Raw genomic sequence first — 22,438 nt, 5'->3', positions numbered from 1 at the left:
TGGACAGAAATAGGTTAATATAAAATAAATAAATTGGAGACTACTTGAATTCAAATTTATCCATTGTAAAGAAGACACGTAGAACCAAATTATCCCAGCATCAAATTAAATGACATTGATCCAAATTGAGACGAAGGTAGTATCCAAAAAAGTATTCCACTTATAAGGGGATAGCTGAGAATTTACACTTGGAAAAAAAATCCATTTACGTGAATCGACTCACTGCCTGTCGAGGGATCCAAATGTGTTCTCGCCACTGTAAGTCATGTAAAGAAACCCATCTTCATCCTTGTTATCCTCGTATATTGCAGACATCACAGCACCTGAAACAGCAAAAAGATATTTTAGCAACCAACTTTATATACTAACACAATATCCAAATACAGAGATCTCTACTTACCAGTGGGAGGTAGCATGTTCTTGACAAAGACAAATATAGCCTTTTCAGCACCAAGCTTAATCCTCTTCCGAACCACATAAATAAACTGCCCAACATTCAAATCAGCAGGGACAAGATATCTGCATTCAAGACAAATACATATAAGCACTGATGCTCTGCCAATCCATGAATCTGTGACCTCAACAATAGCCACTACTGTACATCCGAGAGCAATAATAGAAGTGATAGAAGTGAACGTAGTTAAAAGCAATCAACAAAGGAAGCAATGCATTAAAAAAAAATTAAAAAAAAAAACAACAACAATGAGATAGATATGTCTAGGATCCTTAAAAATAGTTATTCAAAAAATATACATTAAAAAGAAATGTCAAGCCCAAGTCCACAGATGACACACCAAATGTTACAACTTAAAAACAAGAAAGAAGAATGACTCATCAACCATCCAGAATCAATTGAATTACATATGTTTGTCCCCATAGAAAGCAAATATACATTGAAGATCAGTCACAACAAATGGCCATAAAGAACATCAATTTGCCAAAGAGACAATCAACGTACTTCTATTAAGTATCAGTGGTAATTCAAAGGGAAAGGATGGCTATCAGGCACTTCCTTTATTCCTCCAATCCAGCTGATTCCAAATTGACCAATCTCTAGTTTACAAGCATATCCATCTTCCTCCCTATCTACTTATCACAGCTCCTAAAACAAGGTGATAGTTCCATGTCTTATACATGCTGGAGTGCTATCATTAATCAGACCCTACTTCTTAGAGCTTCATTAAGCTCTTAATGAAGGTTTTGATATAGCATAACATAAAATATAAAAAAAGAAAAAAGAAGAATGAAAAAAGAAAAAGAAAAAAAAAATAAAATTACACTAGTCCTCACTCCAGAGGTAAAAAGGCACCAAATCTTAGTGTAGTAAACGGAGAAAAAGAAAAAAAAAAAAAAAAATCTCCACACGCATCCAATTTTGAAGTTATAATAAGCCAAAAAGGGACTTGCAGTGCGTAACAGTAGAAGCCAATAAAAGGAGAAGAAATTTAAACAACTTTATATCACGTGTAAATAAAGGACACTTCCTACATCAAAAGAAAAACAAACAACTCTGCTAACGCTTCCAAAATATAGTCAAATGATAAATTAGCCCTACTAAATATATTAGAACATGATAACCCTGAACTAGAAACTTCTGCAGAAGTACCAACATTTAGAGATTAGAAGGATAAGAAAACCTGAACAATAGATTAAACAAGAATATGTAAATAATGAGAAATCAAAATTACTTTTAATTATCTTATCAAAAAAATTATTTGAAATAACTATACAGAAGATGATACATGAGAAGAGATAATGCCACCTACTTCTTCTTATCAACGTCAGGAATGTCACTCTTTTCAGCCTTTTCCACAATTACCTGCAACAGAAGCTAAAGTGTGAGAGAAGTACAACAAAACCGGTATACTAAGCATCGCTAACCACAATCCACTAATTCATTTCATTTAAAGAAAAAGAAATTTTACTGGTATTCTATCAGGATACTTCTCTCTGATGCGACCAGCTTCAGCCTGCCTCTTTTCTGGCATGTAAAAAACAATAAAATCAACATGAAACAAACAAAAATATTATGGTAATAAAATATTTTACTCATTCCCAATTTCCCATTGAATAAAAAGATAACAAAAAATACTAAGAAATTAAAAAAAATGAAAAATAAGTAAGCTCTACTTGGGACACTTAGGAAGAAAATGCAAGGAATAGAAGCATGACATGGTTGTCCTTGAAACTCAGGCCTTTAAAATTTATTAACCATTCAGCAACCTTGATAAAATAGATAGTACCCGTTAACAATGATTTGTATACAATGACAAGGGGGTCCACATGTCGACATGGATATGGTCCAACTGCCACAATATATTTGTGTGGCTGTTTTCTTCCTGAATCTGGTATCACCTTAAAGTTGTTTGAGAATTTGAGGTTGAATTTTTTATTCTATAATGAGTTTATGACATTGTCAAACTAAGATTGTATTAGCAATATTCTTACTTGCTCAAGCAGGCATATGAGACATGAAACATACAAGGGTCATAATGAAATTTTGGAAATTCGCAAACATCTTAAAAGATTACAAATATATAAATGAACTAAAAAATTCTGCATCACCCAAAATAAAACAACAAATAACGAGTCTACCAAGCCGTGCTTCTAGTTCAGGGAAAGGTTATTTAAGAAACATCCCCCCACCCACCCACACCTTTTTTCTTACCACAAGTCTTTTAAGAAGAAAAGATCCTTCCGTTTTTACCTCTTATGCAGAAAAATAATTGTCTTCTTTTTTAAGAGAGAGTGATATGTCGCTTTGAGTCCCTGGCTTTTGGTCGGATAAGAACATCTAGCTCATGAGCGCAGGAGTCAAACACAAATAAATTCTCAAACCATGTCAATGCACATTTTTATATTAACAAGTGCCAACTATAGCCTGTTAATTATCTCTTAGGAGATGCGCAAGAGTGTAGAAATTATGGAAGAATTGAATTAATAAGTCGTACAATTAAACTATTAAACTATCCAATATCCACCCTGAAAACCATATTTCTTATAAGACAAATAATAGAAGAGTGTAGGAGTAAACAAAAAAACTTACACATGTTTTTCTAATACTTAGAGAAATATATGAAAAGAGTGTCAAGGGACATATTTGGTTGGCGACTTGGCGTTACAAAGAAAGCAAGCATAAATCTTATTCGGGATATGTACACTGAGACATTCACTCGGGTTCATTCTAAATGTGGAGAAACTAGTGAATTCTCTACAAAAGTAGGATTAAACCAAGGATCAGTGTCAAGTCCATACCTATTTACAATGGTGTTAGATAAAATGGAAAAAATATATCCAAGAAAACATTCCATGGCGTTGTGGTTTACTGATGACATAGTTTTGTTTAGATACAATAAAACATTCCGTGGTGGTGTTGTTTACTGATGACAGTTTAGTTAGATACTTCTAAGGAAGCCTTAGTAACAAATTTAGATAAATGGAGAAAGACTTCAGAAGCAAAAGGCCTAAAAATTAGTAAAACTAAAAAAATATTCATGGAACGTAAATTTGATAAAGTATCAGAAAATGACTATATAGATTTTACAATTCAAGACCGATGCAAGGATAAGAATGGAATAGATACATGGTGTATTGTAGAGGAAAAAGGAAAAAAAAAAAAAAAAAATCCCCTGGATAAGTTTTGCGACCAAGCGGTGTTCGTAATAGAAGCGCAATAAGCTTGTGCATGTTAAGAATTGTTTGATCATCTTTCTCAAGGAAGAAGCAAAATATAATCAACTCAAATTTGGGACCTCTATTCGAAATCTTAGTGAAACGTTATAAATGGAAAGACATGGTGTAAAATAGGAAATAATGGAAAAGAGAATTCATGTAATCGACCCCATCCATGGATAAATGCAAGGATGATGATGATACAACAATTCATTTTCACACGTGCACAAAGTGGGTGGAATTCAGTTTATAAGTCTAATTTGGGTGAAATTTTAAGACGTCTTTCACACAATAAACACGGGAAAGGGGCATTATTATATTGTTTAAGATGACTTAAGCCAGAACAAACTCTATGATTGCAAGATTTATTCTGGTGTCACCAATAATTATGTGTGCCGTGACAGCCTAAGCAAGATTCTTAGACAGACACTAGCTACACCACCATTATTATCATCTTCCATAGTTTCTTCTGAACTTGCTTATTGTGGAAATGGTCTACATAAGTAAACAAATAATGTAATGTGCATTTTAAGTATCATTTACTCGACGATTTTACTATTATATCAATATAGAAATTAAAAATGAAAATTCTTCCATTACAATAGACGAGACATAACTCCAAAATACCAAAAAAAGAAAAAGAAAGAAAGAAAAAAAAAAAGGAGCTATTATGACTTTAATATGCAACTACTGCTTGAGTATGAGCACCATGCCCATTATGGCAGTGACAAGTCTTGCAAAGCTCTTTCAGTACAGGCAGTGACACCCTCAAGCAGCAAAACAATTTTTTGAGTGAATGGCCTTATCTATAGACCAAGCTTATAATCCAATCACCAAAATGCCACGTTCTATGAAATAATCTTAGAGGATTTTTTTTTTCTTTTTCGCTGAGCCATCTTAGAGATTCCAATCATTTATTCATGTCAGTTCTTGTAAAGAAAAAGTAATGAGCAAACTAGAAAATGCTGTACTGAACGCTAAATTTATGTGTTGTCTGATAGAACAAAAAAAAAAGTATTCAAAATTTTAAGAACTGAATTTTAAATGATGAAGTTTTAAGTGAGAATTTTTTATTTTTTGAAATTTAAGTTGGCGCTAAATGGCATCAGTGTCACTAAAATTCTACCTCATTTTAAGTGGCACTTATTTTATTAAGTGATATTCAAATGGCGTTATTACACACTTAATTGGATAAGCACTTAACCTATTTAGAATTTAAGTGTTGAATTGTGCTATCAAACACCACATAATGTGTACAATTTAAAATAAAAATTGGCCGGTAATTAGTGTTTTCTAACAGCAAGATAGCTCACAAGGACTTCTGACCAAATGAGGGGTTGCAGTCTCTACAGAAACAACAATTTAATGCCTTGTCCTCAAAAGCAGGTGAAATGAACCTTTGAGTTCATGCAAGATTCAAATCACCAAACAGAACACACCAAATAGCCTCTAGAATTTTATAAGAAAACATTACATCCACCAAGTCAACTAAACTCTTCAAAACATAAACTCTAAAATAGAAATTTCAAAAATTATAAGGAATTACTCCTGAATATTTTCAGAATCATATGACTGGGAAACTGAAGTTTTAATGTCTGATAGCAGCACAGTTATAAGACCACACTTAACAAATTCATGTACCACAAGCATGAATAAGCATCACCGAATGTGATGATCATGCATGATACAACACAAATTTTGGAATACATAATAGCATTTAATGAATGAACTCCATAATTAACAAAATGCTTCATCAAAAGGCATCTTTTTTTTTTTTTCATAAATCATCCTCCAATCCTGAATCCAACAGACAAATACAGGAGAAGCATAATTAACCAGAATCATCAGAAATTTAAAATACTTCAAACATTATAGACAAAATATGAGAAATCATGAAGGTACAGTGATCATACTTATATCATAACTAGTCTCAAGAACTAGCCATTAAAGCAAACAATTAAAAAGTGCCAAACTAAATATTTCACAAATCAACCAGAATCAAGATAGGAGACGTAGGGAATATATAAATATACATCACAAATAATATATATACAGGAAAAGAAGAACAAACCCAAGGAGTGTTCGAGTTTGAATGAGCTTTTGGCCATGGCAGGACTCAGGGTACCACGATTTCTATCTGCGAATTTTAAACAACGAAAAAACATTACAACCCTACATAAGGGCTCTCAACAAATACAACACTCATATACGTACTCATATATACATATATAAATATATGTATTTGTATAGAAAATGCATATGATGACAAGGAAAAAGAACCATTAACGTGAAAGTATTACCAAAGAAGGAAGCAAAGAGTTGGAATTGGTGAACAGGGTTTGCAGATTGTGATTGATTGATCGGAAGATGGAAAAAGCTCTAGCCGTCAAAATCAAGAAAGAGAAAGAGGCCGTGATTATTGACTGCGAATATATATACTACTATAATTTATATAATTGGAACAAATTAGGGTTTCTGTATTCCGACTCCAACACGAAATCGAAAGACGAGAAGGTTTTGGAACTTGTTCTGTTTTACAAGGAAACTCCGTTCGTTCGGTTGCGTGAACGGTAAAGGCTTAAAAGGAGATCTCTTGGTTTTGGGGTGTGCTAATTATTGATTTTCTTTCAATGGGTAAAAAAAAATACGGAGTAATAATAAATTAATAAATAAAATATTGATTTTTTTTTAATTATTATTCAAAAAAAAAAAAAAAAAGCTAGATCGATTACATAAATTCTGTTCAATTTTATTCCAATAGCTGGTATAAAAGAAGAAAATTTATGCTGTTTTTGGAATGACATTTGGCAAGAATTGAATTTTAGAATATTGTTAGTTAAAAGGGATAAAATGGAACTAGATAAGGGAATTCAAACACCAAAAATAATAATTAAAAAAAACTTTTTTATTTTTATTTTGAAACCATTTGAAAATGGTTGGAATTTAAGGAATTTAAAATTTGCTAAATTTAATTTAATCATTTATTCAATCTCTCCCTATTTAGCATCTTAAATTCTAACTTTTCTAAATGTGAAAATGGAATTTCATTCGTCCAAATCCTTTCACATTCTTTACCTTTTTAAAAACTGTGTTTTTAAACAATTCAACTACAAGTAGATTGTTAAAATCATATAAGTTTCAATTACCTTGTTAGTTTGTATCATAATTTGATTCAATTATCCAAGGTTCTCTAATTAAATAGTATGATTTCTACCTAAAGGGAAAGTAGGAATCTCATTAAAGATGTTAGATAATGAGTGTAAATATATATATATATATATATATATATATATATATACACACCTTTAATATTATGTCATTTGACTATATTTGTGTAAATTGAAATACAGATTTTGTTAAGTATAATTTTAGTATAATTTTGAACTAAAGAATTGGTACACGTTTTATTTTTGGTGTCTGTTTTTGTTGGGTACCGTAGCAGTGGAAAATATGTGTTTAGTAAAAAAAAATTTATTTTGTTTCGTAAATAGTGAAAAAACAGAAACACCAATTTGGTGTTTTTACATGTTTTAACATTGTAGTAATCACAATGTTGAATAGAAGAAAAATAATAATAATAATAAAAAAAATCTTAAATAATATTTTTAAACTTGTAACACTTTTTTACCAAACTTATTTTCATGTTTTTGCTTTCAAAAAATTTACAACAAATGAATGTTACCACACATATTTTCAATTACTGTTCAAAACACTTTGTAACGGTTAAAATATAGCGTCAAAAACAAAACACCGAACCAAAGACTACCTATATTTATTTTTCAATTCCATCAATTTTAATTCCAAGACACTAATTTCATGCACCGGAACATAAGCATTTGATATGATTTCTCAAAATAAAAAACATATGTGTGATAGTTCAAAGAAAAAATTCACAGCCATTTGTTTAAACTCATAATAGATATACTTGTAAATTTTCATATGGATATAATAGTTTAATTTTATTAAATAAGCCAAAGAAAGATATTCTTTAGTTAATTAATACTCCATCTGTCCTAATAAAATATATATATATATATATATATATATATATATATATATATTTGTATTATTTTTTTTATTATTTTAAGAGATTGACTTCTATTGTTTTTTTTATTATGTTGGTAAGTAAATGAATTATAAAATTTATATGATAGTTTATTTTTTATAAGTTAAATGCAAGGATAAATTGATATTGTTAAAAATAAAAATAAAAAAAGTAAATTGTAATTATATTTTCTGAGCTTTCGGTGAACGAGTAATGCACTTGGTTTATATTGAGATTTCAAAAACTTACATACACACCCTCTAGATTTCTTACACTTGAAAAAATGACCATTTAACTTTTGACTTCATCAACAAATGCATAAAAAAAAAAAAGTTTAAATTACCAATATAACCTTGTAAGCTAAAATTTGAAGGACCAAAATCCTGCACTCTCTCTATCCTCACCACGATGCCTTGACGACAATGGCAGGTATGGCGGATTCCTGCGGTGACACAACAGAGCTGATGGCTTCAGTTTTGGGATTTGGTGACGAATAGCAACCAATGAGGCGATGGAGAAGCAGAGATGATCACTTAGCGATTGGGGTTGTTTAGATTTTCGACGACGGAATATTGATGGTAAGGGGTTTGTTTCGATCTGGGTGTGTCAAGGACTGATTTGGTCTTAAGGGCTTGGGTTTGTAATTGGGTTTCCAATATTGGGGTTTGATGGTTCAGGGTACGGTTTGCTGGTTGTTGGTTTAGCGACAACGGGACTGATGGGTTTGGGACTTGGGGTCTGTTTGGGGACTAATGGGTATGGGTTGTTGCAGACTATGGTTATAGATGGTCACTGTCGGAGATAAGAGATTGGTTCACTGTCGGAGAGAAGATCGATTACAAGTTTTTTGTCATTGCGGTCGCCGGAGTTTTTCATTGCCACCGATGATGGTCATCGCCGTGTCTTGCAGTCGTTGACATTTGTGGTTGGAGCGTTGGGCTACGCCGTCATCAGCTGTAATCGTTGTCACCGTGCGCGCCGGATTTGTGGTTCCTCGGGCCATCATCAACGGCGATAGCTAGCTTCTCCATCGAATTCTTCTTGACGGAGCTCCGATCCGGCGACGGCTTTGCCCCTGATGTGAAATTCTTGGTTAGATGGTGATTGGAGATGGTCGCGATCTCTAATCCCTCTCTTTCTCATGCTCTCTATGTATTTTTCGGTGGGAGGAGGCGGCGACGTGGGTGTAGGCCGTAGGTGGTGGTGGATAAAAAAAGAGAAAGGGTTTTGTTTTTTTGGTAGAGAGAGAATCGAAGAGAGGAAGAGTTGTCTGTTTTCTAGGATTTGAATTTTTTTTTTTTTTTTTTTTTTTTGGTGGTGGTGGTGCTGAGGGTTATTTTTGTCCAATTAACCGATTTGATAGTTGTGAATTAAATAATCAGGTTTAATATGACTTTTAAAATTTTAGGAATGTCATCGTAAATTGATGAGAAAAATTTAGGAAGTGTGACTACAATTTACCTTTTAAAAAAGAAAAAAAATTATAATAATATTTTGACTTTTCATTTGAGGCTTTTATTTTGGAAGGGCCAAAATAAAAAGATGAACATATATATATATATATATATATAGAATTTTGTGATACCAATAAAAAGCAATTTAATCACTACCTTTAATCTCTATTATTCAAAGGGAAATAACTGAAAATTCAAATCAAGAACAAGTGAGTGGCATATGTTATTTGTCAGGATTTAGAAAAAATAAAAAAAATTGCAAGGAGAAGCAGCCACAAATAGCAAGGGTGGACCGCAGGTCTGGTTGTCCTCGTTCCATATATACTCAGTAGGTAACTTCATCAAAGAGGCTCTCTGGCACTTTCATATACCACGAATGTGTGTGTGTGACTCTGTGTGTATGTGTGCCTCTGTTACCTCTCTCTGTCATTATATAGATGGATATATATACATATGCGGTGGAAATAGGGTTGGCAATGGGGCGAATTTGAGCGGGTGTACCTTTTCCTGTTCTCGTAACCGTTTAAAAATTTCGCCCCCGTCTCCTTCCAAAATCGTAAGAAGGATTGCAACATTCCTTTTAATCAAATTCATTTATTACTTCAATATTGTTATATAGGATACTTAATATATAGTGTGAAATAAATATATATACTAATAAAATAAGGGTACTTAAGTAATTTGTTTATCTAAATGTGACGGTGCGAGGCGACCTCTCCCCGCCTCCATATCAAATCCGCGCGAGTTTTTATTACATTAAATCATTCTCGCTCAAATAAGTAAAACAGCACCCAAAACAGTCAAAAACAAGACGGAGTGGGGCGAGTAACTGCAGGGACATGTCAAATTGCCATCTCTAGGTGCAGAGCTGAACATACGGAGCAGAATAATGGGTGAGTGCTATTCTTCATCACAACAGCTGCAGCAGCATTCTTAAGAGATTTCAAGCTTTGAAGAAAAGGTGTGTGGCCATTTCAAAATAGCAGAGGTCAAGGTTCTACATTTTAAGCCTTGTTATGTTATTATGTTGGCAAAACTACGACAACTATTGATACTAGCTAGATATGGAAGAAAAAAAATTGGCTAAGACCACAACAAAATTAGTTATTGGAAGTAGTACAGTCCACGTAAGAGTTCCCTACATATATCTAGTTTCTACTTCAATTATTATTGATCCTTGACGAATGGTTCCTTTTTGGCTTCACTTTTCTCTCTCTCTCTCTCGTCCGTGTTGCTAGGCTTCGTTCATTCTTGGCAACCTAGCTAGCTTGGTGCTCAACAATGAAGTGAACCTTGAGCCGATGCTAACTTTTAATCATTTGCTAGATCAATGTAATTTTTTTGCTTTGACAATGTTGTAAACATCGTTTGTATTTCTTTTTTTAAAAAGTAATGACATGTTTAGTGAAAATAAGACGAAGGATAACAGATGTTCAATAACGTTGAAAATAAATTACATGTATGTACAGCTGATTATATTATTAAGCAATTTAAGCTTATATAACTGTAGCTTATTTCCAACGCGGTTCAAATTTGAAAATGAACTTGAATTCTCGATTAGTTGTATTAGCCTCCTCAACTCGGATGACCAACCCAAATTTGAAAACACACTCCACCTTAATGTGTTAAACAGGTTGGTGCAGTTTCCATTTCGCTGCCACCCAAAATATTTAAATAAATAAAGTAAAATGATCAAATTGCTATAACAGAGAATTCCATTATTACTTGGGAGTTGGGATGAGTGCTTAGAGTAGTTGAAGCGACTCACCAAGATAGTGGCCCCATATATCGTGGGTCCCACTGCAAGCATCAAAGGACCCTTGTCAACTAATAATTTGTCTACTCAATCTAAGGGCTCTAATCCAATTATATATATAGAAGGAGAAAGTTTATGTGTTTCAAAAATAAATAAATAAAATAAAAATTGGCTACTCAATAAATCAATTTCCCTTTAATTAGTTTTGATTGTGACATGGATTCCAAATACAGTAGTTGTAAGTTCCATCTACTTATCTGGAAATGAAATCCAACTAGAATTACAGGAGTTTTGTCACCAAAGACATCATATGGAATTTCCTCAGCTCTTAATTACTTCAGAAGTTACTTTTGATTTTTGCAGGGTGACTCACTTAATGGATATAACTACTGATTATGACGCATGCATTATTAATTAGGTAAATTCAAACGTAACCACACTAAGCTAGAAGCAAATTAACCTGCCCACTTTTAGTAGTATAAAACCCCTTTGTTTTGTCAAACCAAATGACAATATATAGATATAAATATATATACTTGTTTTCTGGTTCTTGAAAACGAAATTTGCTTTTATTCCAAAAAATATTAATAAGTTACCAACCGAGGAGGAATATTTCGGTTTCAAATTCAAATGCAGGTGTCACAGTATTAACATGCCATCTACATAAATGCACACTGAAACCTCCAGATTTGCTTCTGTGAGCTTTTTCATCGTTTCTAAGCTTTTGAATAAATATACCAACCTCCTCCTGCTGTTGGGTTGTTGGCAAATTCAATGCTATCTTCTTCATAACTACATCTCACCCACCGGCCATCTCTCTCTCTCTCTATCTCTCTCTCGATATACCTCTCTCTCATATATACTTATTTGTATATATATAGAGAGAGAATTAAGATTCTCACACGACATCTTCACTACTACAATATATTGTAGGCCATCTTCTCCACATCTCTCATTCATCTCCTACATCTTCAAGCAAACCGGCCGATGCATTCATTTTTATTCAGAATTGTTCAATATATACTCTACTACTTGTTTTTTACTTATGTTTACAGGTGCTGTTGTAGTACATACGTGATATTGGTGCGGTTGAACCAGAGAGTAGTGCTCTAAGTCTAGAGCTCTATTATTTGATTGAGCCGTGCCAATATCACGTATAATCTCGACTAATGATCACAGCTTTCTCCATCAATGGACATCTTTTGAAGGTAGTTCACTTTTTAATTTTGTTGACAAACACTTGGATTAACAGGATATATGTCTCCTTTCATATTACCTAATTCACAACAATATTGGTAACATATTCGGGTTTGAAGTCTATTTGTACTTTACCTCATTAAACAGAGTTCGAGGTCTTGCATCTTACCCTGTGAAAACTTCATAAAAAATCTTTTATTTAGCACTTTATGAATAGTATCTGGAAAGCTTGTACGTGTTTCCTACTGGATTATATTAATTATCTGCTTTTGAATCATTTTTTTATAGTTAATTTTACAGTATCATGTTATTATAGATCGACTAGCCATTTCATCTGTATAGTGGCAACAAATTAAGGCCATTTTCATTCAACAAAAAACAACTTGACCTTATATATATGTAGCACCTTGTTCCAACCTTTTATGGCAAAGTTAAAAAGGTTCAAATTTTCACTATCTTTTGGATCAATATAATTCTTTTCCATTTTCCCTTTTTGTGTAGAAGCAGCCATGGTCATCTCTATATTAGCAAACAGTTTACACGATTAGGTTACTTTTTTTTTCTTTTTTTTTTTATAATTTAAAACCGACAAAGAACTTTAATTGTAATATTTTTAGAAAGATTTAAACCATCCACCTTTTCCTTTAACAGAAGAGAAAATACTCGCTAGATCTCAAACCCTAGTCAGCACTGTTGATAGTAGGTAAGGATGAACTTTGGCATAGAAAAACATTTAGGTAGTATAAATTATACTACGTAAATTATATAAGCATAAAGTTTTTCTTTATATAATGTATAAAATAAAGGCCCTCTACCCTTTTTGACAAAGTGGTATAGGTTGGTGCAATTTTTATTTTCCAAGGTTCATATAATTCTAAATTTTAGAGATCTAATTCAACATTACTATATACTTGAGGGGATCAATTTTGGAGGTAAGATATATATATATATATATATATATATATATATATATATATATATCAATGTGAAATGGATTTCACTGTGAGATTAAGGTGGAATCTTGAGGTGGGATGCAACATTAAGATTCCATAAAAAAATTATCAATTAAAGGTGAAAAGAAGTGAGTGAGTGGATTGCATCCAACATTTTCTCTTTGTTTTTTTTTTTGTCCCCCCTGAAATTCCGAATGAAAATTACATACTACTATTTGTGAGTGGGTGTATGTTAGGTTGGTTTTTGACAGGGCGTTATGAAATAAGTCACCAAACAAACACTACTTGATTAATAATATAAGACAATAACAAAGTGTTTATGTCAAGGACGAGGTCATGATGATGGTGGGTAAACGTAATTATTCAAGATGATGTTAAAATGGTTATTTAAGATGAGTCTGACTTAAATGAAGTATGAGTTTTTGTAAATAATTGCGTGCATTCGAAATTTGCAAATCGTTGAAGAGTCCAAAGTAAGGAGTAGTTGATGAAGTGATCATTTTCTCTTTGCAAGTTAGGTCCAAAACTTGATAAATGTTGGATGAAACAATTATTTGGATAATTGGATCATCGCTATTTAACTTAGCTTCAAATATCGTCGGGAGTGAAGTTAGAAAATAGGAAGAAAAAAAAAAAAAAATTACTTTAAGTTATTTTATTATTATTTTTTCTCATTGGCAATAAACTATGGGGAAATTAAGTCACTTAACCTTTGCCTTCCATTTTGAAAGGTATAGAAGATACCACTAAACTTTGATTTTGATGGCGATTAAAGTGATCATTTTCTCTTTTCAAGTTAGGTCCAAAACTTGATAACTAACATTGGATGAAACGATTATTTGAATAATTGGATCATCGTTCTTAATTTAACTTAGTTTCAAATATCGTCCAGAGTGAAGTTAGAAAAAAAAAAAAAAAAAATTACGAACTTTTAAGTTATTTTATTATTATTTTTTCTCATTGACAATAAACTAGGGACTTAAGTCACTTAATCTTTGCCTTCCATTTTGAAAGGTATAAAAAATATCCCTAAACTTTGATTATTACGGAGTACTCCGTGTTGGTTGAGCCTGAAATTCTTCTTAAGAAATTCTTTAAATCGGACCTAGTCAGATTGATTTGGTCTATCAGCTGCTTCAGGCCCGACGGGCCTCAGACTTAAAACTTTGGATTCAGATCAGCCTGGGGTCGTTGAGCCATTTACCATCCATAAGTATATGTGGGCTCAAAGATCCAAGTGGTTTAGAGGTTTTTATTATTTTTCACATATTAGACTGTATTTTAGGAGTAATGCTAAGAAGAGAGTGTTGACAAGGGCCACTAAAACTTTCATTTGACTTTGACAAATCTCACCAACTTTGGAATGGGTGATTTTGTCGAAATTGGATTTGAAATAAGATTATCCCGTGTTTAGAATGTGTGGGTTTTTAAAGGATTGAAATTTGACGGGATTTCATGAGAAATATATTACGTAATAACATAAACAAATCATGGAAAATCCCTATTTCTTTTCAAATTTCTTTTTACAAATCCCATTTTATTCCAAAGTAAAGTAGAATTCCAGATTGATTACAATTCAATTTTAGTTTCAAATCTTAGAAGTATTTGGTTCCAAACAAAGCAAGTTTCTTTATTTCTTTATTTTTTATACACATTCACATACCTCTTCTTTTTTTTATTTTTTTTTTCCTCATAAGGACTTGAACACTTTTTATTTTAAAAAGTGAGGATCTGTCATGAAAGAATTAAGGCCTTTAATCTGCCATCAAGTGAGCAATTAAGGCCGCTTTGTTTGGAATCAAATCTTTTGGGGTTTCAAATTAGAATTGGAAAAGTGATTGGATTCTAATTAAAATGGAATTCCATTTTGTGTTTGGAATAAACTAAAATTCATTTAAAGGAAAAAAAATTTGTTACATTCATTTTATGCTTGTATTTTTTAACCTATAATCGTATAATAACGTTATATTTGAATCAGTTTGTAAATTTAGACCAAACTTATAAAATTAAAAAATAAAAATACAAAAATAATGTACTACAAAGATTAGGCTTTGTAGATGGAGAGATAATTTTGATAAATTAGAAACATGAGTAGTAACTTTAGGATAGATAAGGGATAATTTTGGTAAGTTATAAAGCAGTTATCAAATCTTCTCAAATTTTCCCTGGATTTGTGTAGGCTTTAAAATTTCCTTTCAAATCCCAATTCTTTTAAAATCTCAATCATTCCAAACATCTTAAAATATATTTTCAAATCTAATTCCAAAAAAATCCTCCCATCCCAAACAGCGAATGGATCTCACTTTCAGGCCATTAAAGTCTTTTAAATCATTTCCCTTCTCAAAATCATTTCCATTAAAGTCTTTTATTCCTATTGATATGTGTGTATTTTTTTTTAACTTAGATATGTGAGTGTGTAAAAACGTATATTTGAATCAGTTTTCAAATTTAGACCAAATCTATAATATGAAAAAATAAAAATACAAAGATGGTGTCCTATAAATATTACACTTTGTAGATAGATAGATAATTTTGGTAAGTTTAAAACATGAGTAGTAACTTTAGAGGGCAGAGAGTGAAAAAGTAACAAAATAGAGATAATTTTGGTAAGTCAGATAGCATATTCCAAATCTCCTCAAATCTTTCCCATTTTTCTCCCAATTTGTGCATATTAACTTACGAAATTGAGTCAAATTCCAATTCATTTAAAATCCCATTCATTCCAAACATTTTCAAATCCAAACCAATAAAATCCTCCCAGACACAGTAAGTTAATGACCTCAAATGGGACCCAAACATTGATATCACTTCAGGCCATTAAAGTCTTTAAATCATTTCCCTTCTCAATATCGTCTTTCTTTTTTTAATTTAAATGGTTTTATACTTGCATGATTGTATAATATTTTTTACTTTACTCCACTCGAAGCTCCAATTCACTATCAAATGTCATTGTCAAAAGTCATGCCTTCAATTTCCTTTAGAGACATATACAACCAAATACGAGTATACTACTTAAATAATTACTATATTTTATGATATAATAAAATTTATATAGTTCGGCTTCTTGTGCTGAAGAAATGAAGATTCATAATACCAATTGGAACAAATAATTCAGGAAAAAAAATTAGAAGAAATATAAAAATTAAATGTAATAGAAATGATAAATCCAATAGCATCCAAACTTGATTATTTACCAAAAAAATTAAAAAAAAAAAAAAATAACAGTCCAACTTATGTACCAAAAAAGAAAGAAATAAAATAGCAGCCCAACTTATTTACCTAAAAAAGAAAAAATAGAAAGGATAGCATGAAGTACATATGCAATCCAAGAGACAGCTGCCTAATTTTCTCTTCTTTCACAAGGAGAAAGTCCAGAAATCGTAGCTCTGACCACTTCTAGAAACTCTGTTTTACCCACCTCGTGAGTACAATACATGCTAGCTATATATATATATATATATATATATATATGTATGTGGAAATACAACAAAATAAACAAAGATAATTAAACTGATTAGGACCCTTGTCTATGATGATGACGATGATACAATTATAATTATTAATTTATGATGCTACAAAATGATGATGATGATAGTGATGGGGATGGTGGTTGGGTGAGAACTAATTTACTCTAAAAAACCAGTTTTGGTTAAAATGGCATTCCTTACTTTGCTGAGGTCTCTTCCTTTGAGTGTCCTTCCAACCCCTTCACACATAGAGAAAGAAGTAATCTGAGTCCTTGCAAGCTTCCTAGCAATATATTCATGTGGTGGGACCATCTCATCATCATCATCATCTTCAACATCAGCATTGTTGGTACCATACTGATCCTCATCATCATCATCAACCATTGAACCTTTCTTTGCATTCTTCTTCTTATAAATCTTTGACCAATCAGGGATGTTCACAGGTGCTGATGATTGTTGACTTGTCCCAGTACTCTCAGTTGCCCTTGGGATCACTCTTGGAGCTGCAGGGAGGCGCCATGCAGATGATGATGATGAACTTGCAGATGAATCCTTAGACCTCGGCCTCGTCGTCGTCGTCATCTTAGGGCTTGAATCTTCTCTCTCCTTCACCAGATGAGCCCAAACTTCTTCTTCTTGAAAATCTTCATCTGCCATGCTTTTTTTATAGCCTCCAAAAAAAAAATTACCCACTACTCAAAAAATGGGTGCCAAAGGACTTAGAACAAAAAAATAATAAAAAATTCACTCCCCACAGTATATGGATAAGAAAAAGGAGGTTGTTTGTTTCTTTTTTTTTTTTTTTTTTTTTTTTTTTTTTTTTTTTTTGGGTTTTCTAGGGAATCAGAAAGGGAAAAAAAAAATTGGTGTAAGAGAATAACACCAGGAATCTACCTTGCCTTTTTTCCAATGACCTCCAAACAAACAGAGGTTTTTAAAGTTTTCATAAATGCATAGTATTAGTAGGCCCCTAACTTAAAACAACCAAAAATATATATATATGTTGCAGTAATTTATACAAGTTATAATGTGAATGACCCAGAAATAAAATTTACCCTTGTGTGTAGGTTTTGCAAAACTCCAAAGAAAGTCACATATTTCAAGTAGGGTGTTCCTGCAACAATCAGTAGGTAAAAGACAACAGATTGTAGAGATGTGTATGAATGAATGATGTGGGGTTTAAGCTTTCGTGGCCATCCAAACTGGGAAAAAAGGGGAGGGAAAAGAAAGGAAAAAGGAAAAGAAAATGATGGATTAAAAATGAGAGAACCTCAGTTGCCAATATGTTTTCTTCTGTACTCTTTACCTGGAAATGATTTGAAACGGAAAGGACGGTTTCATAATTAAAAAGTCCAAAACGCCCACAGAAACTTTAATATGATGAGATCAGTAGACGACAAATTACTACTACCACTACAACTTAAAAAACAGGTTTTGTGTGTTTGTGTGTGGGTCTGAGGACTGTGAATTGTGAATATTATAAAACCTTTGTAATTGTAACCTCTTTGAGCATGTACAAAAAAACAGAGATTTGAGAGAGTACATACATTCACCGTCTAAGAATTGTATGCGAGAGGAATGTGAAGGCAGGCCTTATTTATGAGTAATAATTTCTCTCTGATGCGTTGATCTTAATCATTAATTATCATAAAGTCAAATGAAAAAATTTATTGTTTTCCTTTATTTTGACAAAGAAATGAACCTGTACAAATTCAAAAAATCATTTTTTTTTTGTTTCTCTCCTTATTCAGAAAAACTCATAACGTATCTAGACATATTCATGAATCTGTTAATATATATATACATATATATATTAAGGATGTTTTTTATCATCAGTTACTATAATTTTATTCATAGAATATATAATCTTATCCATTAAATGACTCATGAATCTATTAATAGTTGTCAATTTAAAAAAGTTTGAGTCATTACCACCTTTTATTTTTAAATCATTTGATATTATTTTTAGTCATATTCCTTTAATATATATATATACTACCTATATTCCATATTAAAGATTTATTTCGATAACTTTGATTTACAAAAATTGTGAATCAAACTTTTTAAAATTGACAACTAATATGGAACAGAGGGAATATATATTAGGATATTTTGTATCATCAGATTCTTTAAATCTTATTCATACAAAATAATCTTATTCACTGAATGAGTTGGATTCATTTGAAAATTACTCCGAATTTTCGTACTAAATTCATTTAACACGTATTAGGGTGCTATAAGCAGTTATTTGAACAGAAAATTTCACAATTTCATATACTGTGAACATTATTCATCAGTTGAATTTCATCAAGTCTTAAAGCAAATGGGATTGGACAATCACAACCCTTAATAATACAGCATTTTATATGAGTAAGTAAATTATTTATATGTCTCTCCACTGTTAATTGGGAAAGGTGGAGAAGAAAGATTTGGTGATTTCGGTAATCTTATCCAATTTACAATACCATTAGTTAAGCTTTAAACATCGATTTTAAGGATGCCAATACAGCATTTTATATGAGTAAGTAAATTATTTATATGTCTCTCCACTGTTAATTGGGAAAGGTGGAGAAGAAAGATTTGGTGATTTCGGTAATCTTATCCAATTTACAATACCATTAGTTAAGCTTTAAACATCGATTTTAAGGATGCCTAGGAAGGGGTGCTATGGAGTAAAAGCACCTGGTTGGTTGATGGAGTACATTGACTTTTAACTGTGACTCAACTTCCATTACTACTCTTCGTGCTTCAATGCTTCCTGGGTTTTGGGGATTATTAGTGTGTGTGTGTGTGTATATATAATCATATATAGATAAATAGATATATAGAGATATGGATGCTGTAACTTGTAATGTATATAAATGTGGGGGCAGTTATATGTCAGGGTGGCGGGTTGAGAGGTCTTCTCAACTCAAATCAGGAGCAAGTGCGTGGGTCAACATTTCATTTTAATTCATGCAATGAGATAGTCAGTACACAGTAGTAGTGTATATATATATGTATAATTTTTCATGACACATTTATTAAAGAAAGAATCATGGTAAAAATAATTGCTAAATATTAATTTTTAGAGCAACTAGATAAAGTCCAATGAAGACTAATTGAATCTCTCACTTAATTGTTTATCTCAATCATTAATTGTCACATCAATTGATAACAAAAATTGACATATTTATTATTCTCCTTATCATTTTCCTTAAAAACAAAAGGGAATGATTATTCTCCACAATAATCACAGCCAAATTTTCTTGGGAAAATGATAATTACCCATATCAGTATAGTGTTAGATGGGAAAAAAAAAATGACGAAAAAAAAAAATCCAACTTACCATAAGTAAACACTGACACAACATCTTAGCATTATTTTAACCTTACGTGATTTTTACATAAACTAATCGCTCTCATACTTAAAAGTGTCTTCGTGAATATGATACAAATAGTGCTAATATAATAAAATGTAAAAAATTGGATCTTGGTTCTTGTTCTCATGTTCGACCATGCCTTTTTTTACTTAGAAATTAACTGAGTATCCTAGAAATACCAATAATACAATACCCCAACCGATGGTAAATTAATATTTCCTATCATCAACAAAAATAATAGGCATTCATTGGCCGGGATATTATAAAGTTGATACTAAAAATCTGTTACAATCGTTGAGGAAAATATTTCAACCACCACAATTTGAGTGTTTTCATTAAAACATGTGCGTATAAACTATAATGCTTCACCCACTAGAATTCGTATTAGATTGAGTTGGTACATCAAGTGGTGTCCAAATAAGAAATTTAATGCACAAAAAATCAGTCTGTCAAATTCTCCAGACAGATAAGGCCTCTTTCAACCGTCCAAAAAGGGATCCATTTCACTTGATATGATAAGATAAAACGCTAAACACACTCATACACACCTTTGCCTTCTCAGCCCTAACTTTGTGAAAGATAATATTGCTTTAATTTTCGGAAAAAAAAAAAAGAAACAAAAAAAAAAACTTTGTGAAAGATAAGTGGGGATCTTGAAACCAACTACAAGTCGTCCTCCACTGAGTATGTTTCCCAACTCCCCATCTAGTCATAGCCAACCACCATAATCACAAAACTGTCATTTCCACAAGTGTGGTCTCTTCATAGACAGCAAAACAATCAAGCAATTTTTGTGCCCACTATCAAGATAAGCTTAGCAACTTCAAACCTTTATACATGAGTCCATAATTACTTCCCAAAACGAGGTGAGTAACTACAAGTCCTTGACAGCATATAGGAACCTAATTTTCACCAATTGCATGACCTAATTTTTAGTAAAGATTAGGGATAACAATTTGACCCGCCCCACAGTTACCTGTCCCACCCCCTCCTGTTTTTGACAGTTTTGGTGGACCGTTTTGCTTATTTGAGCGGGATAGTTTGATACAATAAAAATCCGCGCGGGTTTGGTGCGGGGGGAGGTCGCCCCATCCCGCTCCGTTTAGATAGACAAATTACTTAAGTATCCTTATTTCATTAGTATGTATATTTCCCATAATATATTAAGTACCTTATATAACAATATTAAAGGAACAAATGAATTTTATTAAAAGAAAAGTTAAAATGGTGAAGAATTGAAGATGAAAAAAAGGAAAAAAAAAAAAAAAGAGCAAATCCATTTTAACAATAATTAAATTATTGTCTTAAATGGGGCAGAACGGGTACCCGCCGGAGTAAACATGTTAAACGGTTACGGGGATGGGATGGAAAGTTCCCTCGTTTTTACGATTTTGGACAGGCACAGAAGCGGGGTTTTAAACAGTTGCGGGGGCGGGAGAGGGTACACCCGCCCAAACCCGCCCCCGTTGCCATCCCTAGTAAAGATGCTTATCTAATGAGGTTCTGTCTTGGTTTGTGGGTCTAAAATGGAGAAGAAAAAAAAAATCCCACATGTTTTCTATTTTCTATCTTGCTAGAGAAAATATAAAATCAAATATTTGTCAAAGGTGATAAAAGAATCCGAGAAAAGCATAAATAATGACATATAAATAAGTTAAATAACAACCTTTCCCTTACTTTCCATCCTTTTCCTTCCTGTTATCCATGACAAACAGCCAAAGAGAAGTAACTTCCTTTGCATTATTTCACCTTCACTACGTCCCAGAGCTAAACACAGACTAAAATGATATAATAATAATAGAAACGGAAAGAATTCGAGTAAACTAAATATTCCATACCAATAACGTGACATGAGAATGAAGAGATGCTTGGCTCAGAAAAAAAAATAATTGTGTGACCAAGTGTTTGTATCATGCAAGTGAAGAAACTAGAACTGGCTGTCAAGATTGGCAATGATCAAACCACAAAAGGTTAGAGATGGCCTAAAATAGAGAATCATGGTGAAATTTTGAATATAGGCTATGTTTGGCAGGTATGGAATTGGAGCTTTGGAATTGGAATTGGTTGAATTGAAGAAATGAAACTCCAAAAATTGAACCAAAAATTTCACCAATTTCACCAATTCCAATTCCATGCCGCCAAACACAGCCTTAGTGAAACACAAAGCATTTCACTCACTCAGCTTATCCCTAGTTTCATAATTTTCTCCTATTTGCAGACACCCAAATAGAATACTATAATTCAATATCACAGAAACAACTAAGGCTCTACTTATGGATAAGATAGGGGGAAACAAATGGAAAAATTAACAAGTATCCTTTCTCGAGCACTTTAACCATTACAAGTTACAATCCTACTGAAAACAGAGGTACCCCTTTCAAGTGTTGAGAAATTAGAATACTTTATTACTATAAAACATGCTCCCAACAGTGTTTTTTCTTACCGAAGCGTTGGAGAAAATTTTATACCAGATTGTCGAAATTCTCCAGTTTTGCAGATCGGCTACAATGAAACTCTGAAAGATGCACCCCTC

General features: G+C 32.3%; 2 protein-coding genes and 1 long non-coding RNA gene across 4 annotated transcripts; all 3 read right to left on the bottom strand.

The window, feature by feature from the left end:
• LOC132267173 (autophagy-related protein 8C-like) lies at positions 1-6,266 on the bottom strand. Of its 2 annotated transcripts, XM_059768262.1 has the most exons (6): positions 5,973-6,266; positions 5,744-5,809; positions 1,926-1,981; positions 1,767-1,819; positions 401-519; positions 1-323 (listed from the first exon to the last, which is right to left on the bottom strand). In XM_059768262.1, exons 2-6 carry the CDS (start codon positions 5,778-5,780, stop codon positions 220-222), a joined length of 369 nt encoding a protein of 122 aa, XP_059624245.1. In that variant the 5' UTR covers positions 5,781-5,809; positions 5,973-6,266; the 3' UTR covers positions 1-219. The 2 variants fall into 2 exon arrangements, with proteins under 2 accessions (XP_059624245.1, XP_059624238.1); XM_059768255.1 differs by lacking the exon at positions 5,973-6,266 and having other exon boundaries at positions 5,744-5,852.
• A 1,654-nt stretch (positions 6,267-7,920) lies between these two features.
• Positions 7,921-9,147, bottom strand: LOC132267162 (uncharacterized). Its single transcript, XR_009468898.1, has 2 exons — positions 8,136-9,147; positions 7,921-8,100 (listed from the first exon to the last, which is right to left on the bottom strand). It is a non-coding gene; the product is annotated as an uncharacterized LOC132267162 (long non-coding RNA).
• A 6,901-nt stretch (positions 9,148-16,048) lies between these two features.
• LOC132270678 (protein S40-7) lies at positions 16,049-17,447 on the bottom strand. Its single transcript, XM_059771900.1, has one exon. It carries the CDS (start codon positions 17,199-17,201, stop codon positions 16,704-16,706), a length of 498 nt encoding a protein of 165 aa, XP_059627883.1. The 5' UTR covers positions 17,202-17,447; the 3' UTR covers positions 16,049-16,703.
• Positions 17,448-22,438: the final 4,991 nt, after the last annotated feature.

This window comes from Cornus florida, unplaced genomic scaffold (genome assembly GCF_030987335.1).
Source record: "Cornus florida cultivar Cherokee Brave unplaced genomic scaffold, ASM3098733v1 CherokeeBrave_3.0.0_Hap2_Chr01, whole genome shotgun sequence".
NCBI lineage: Eukaryota > Viridiplantae > Streptophyta > Magnoliopsida > Cornales > Cornaceae > Cornus > Cornus florida.
The sequence above is the reverse complement of the archived record's forward strand: the minus strand, read 5'-3'. Positions and strand labels throughout refer to the sequence as shown.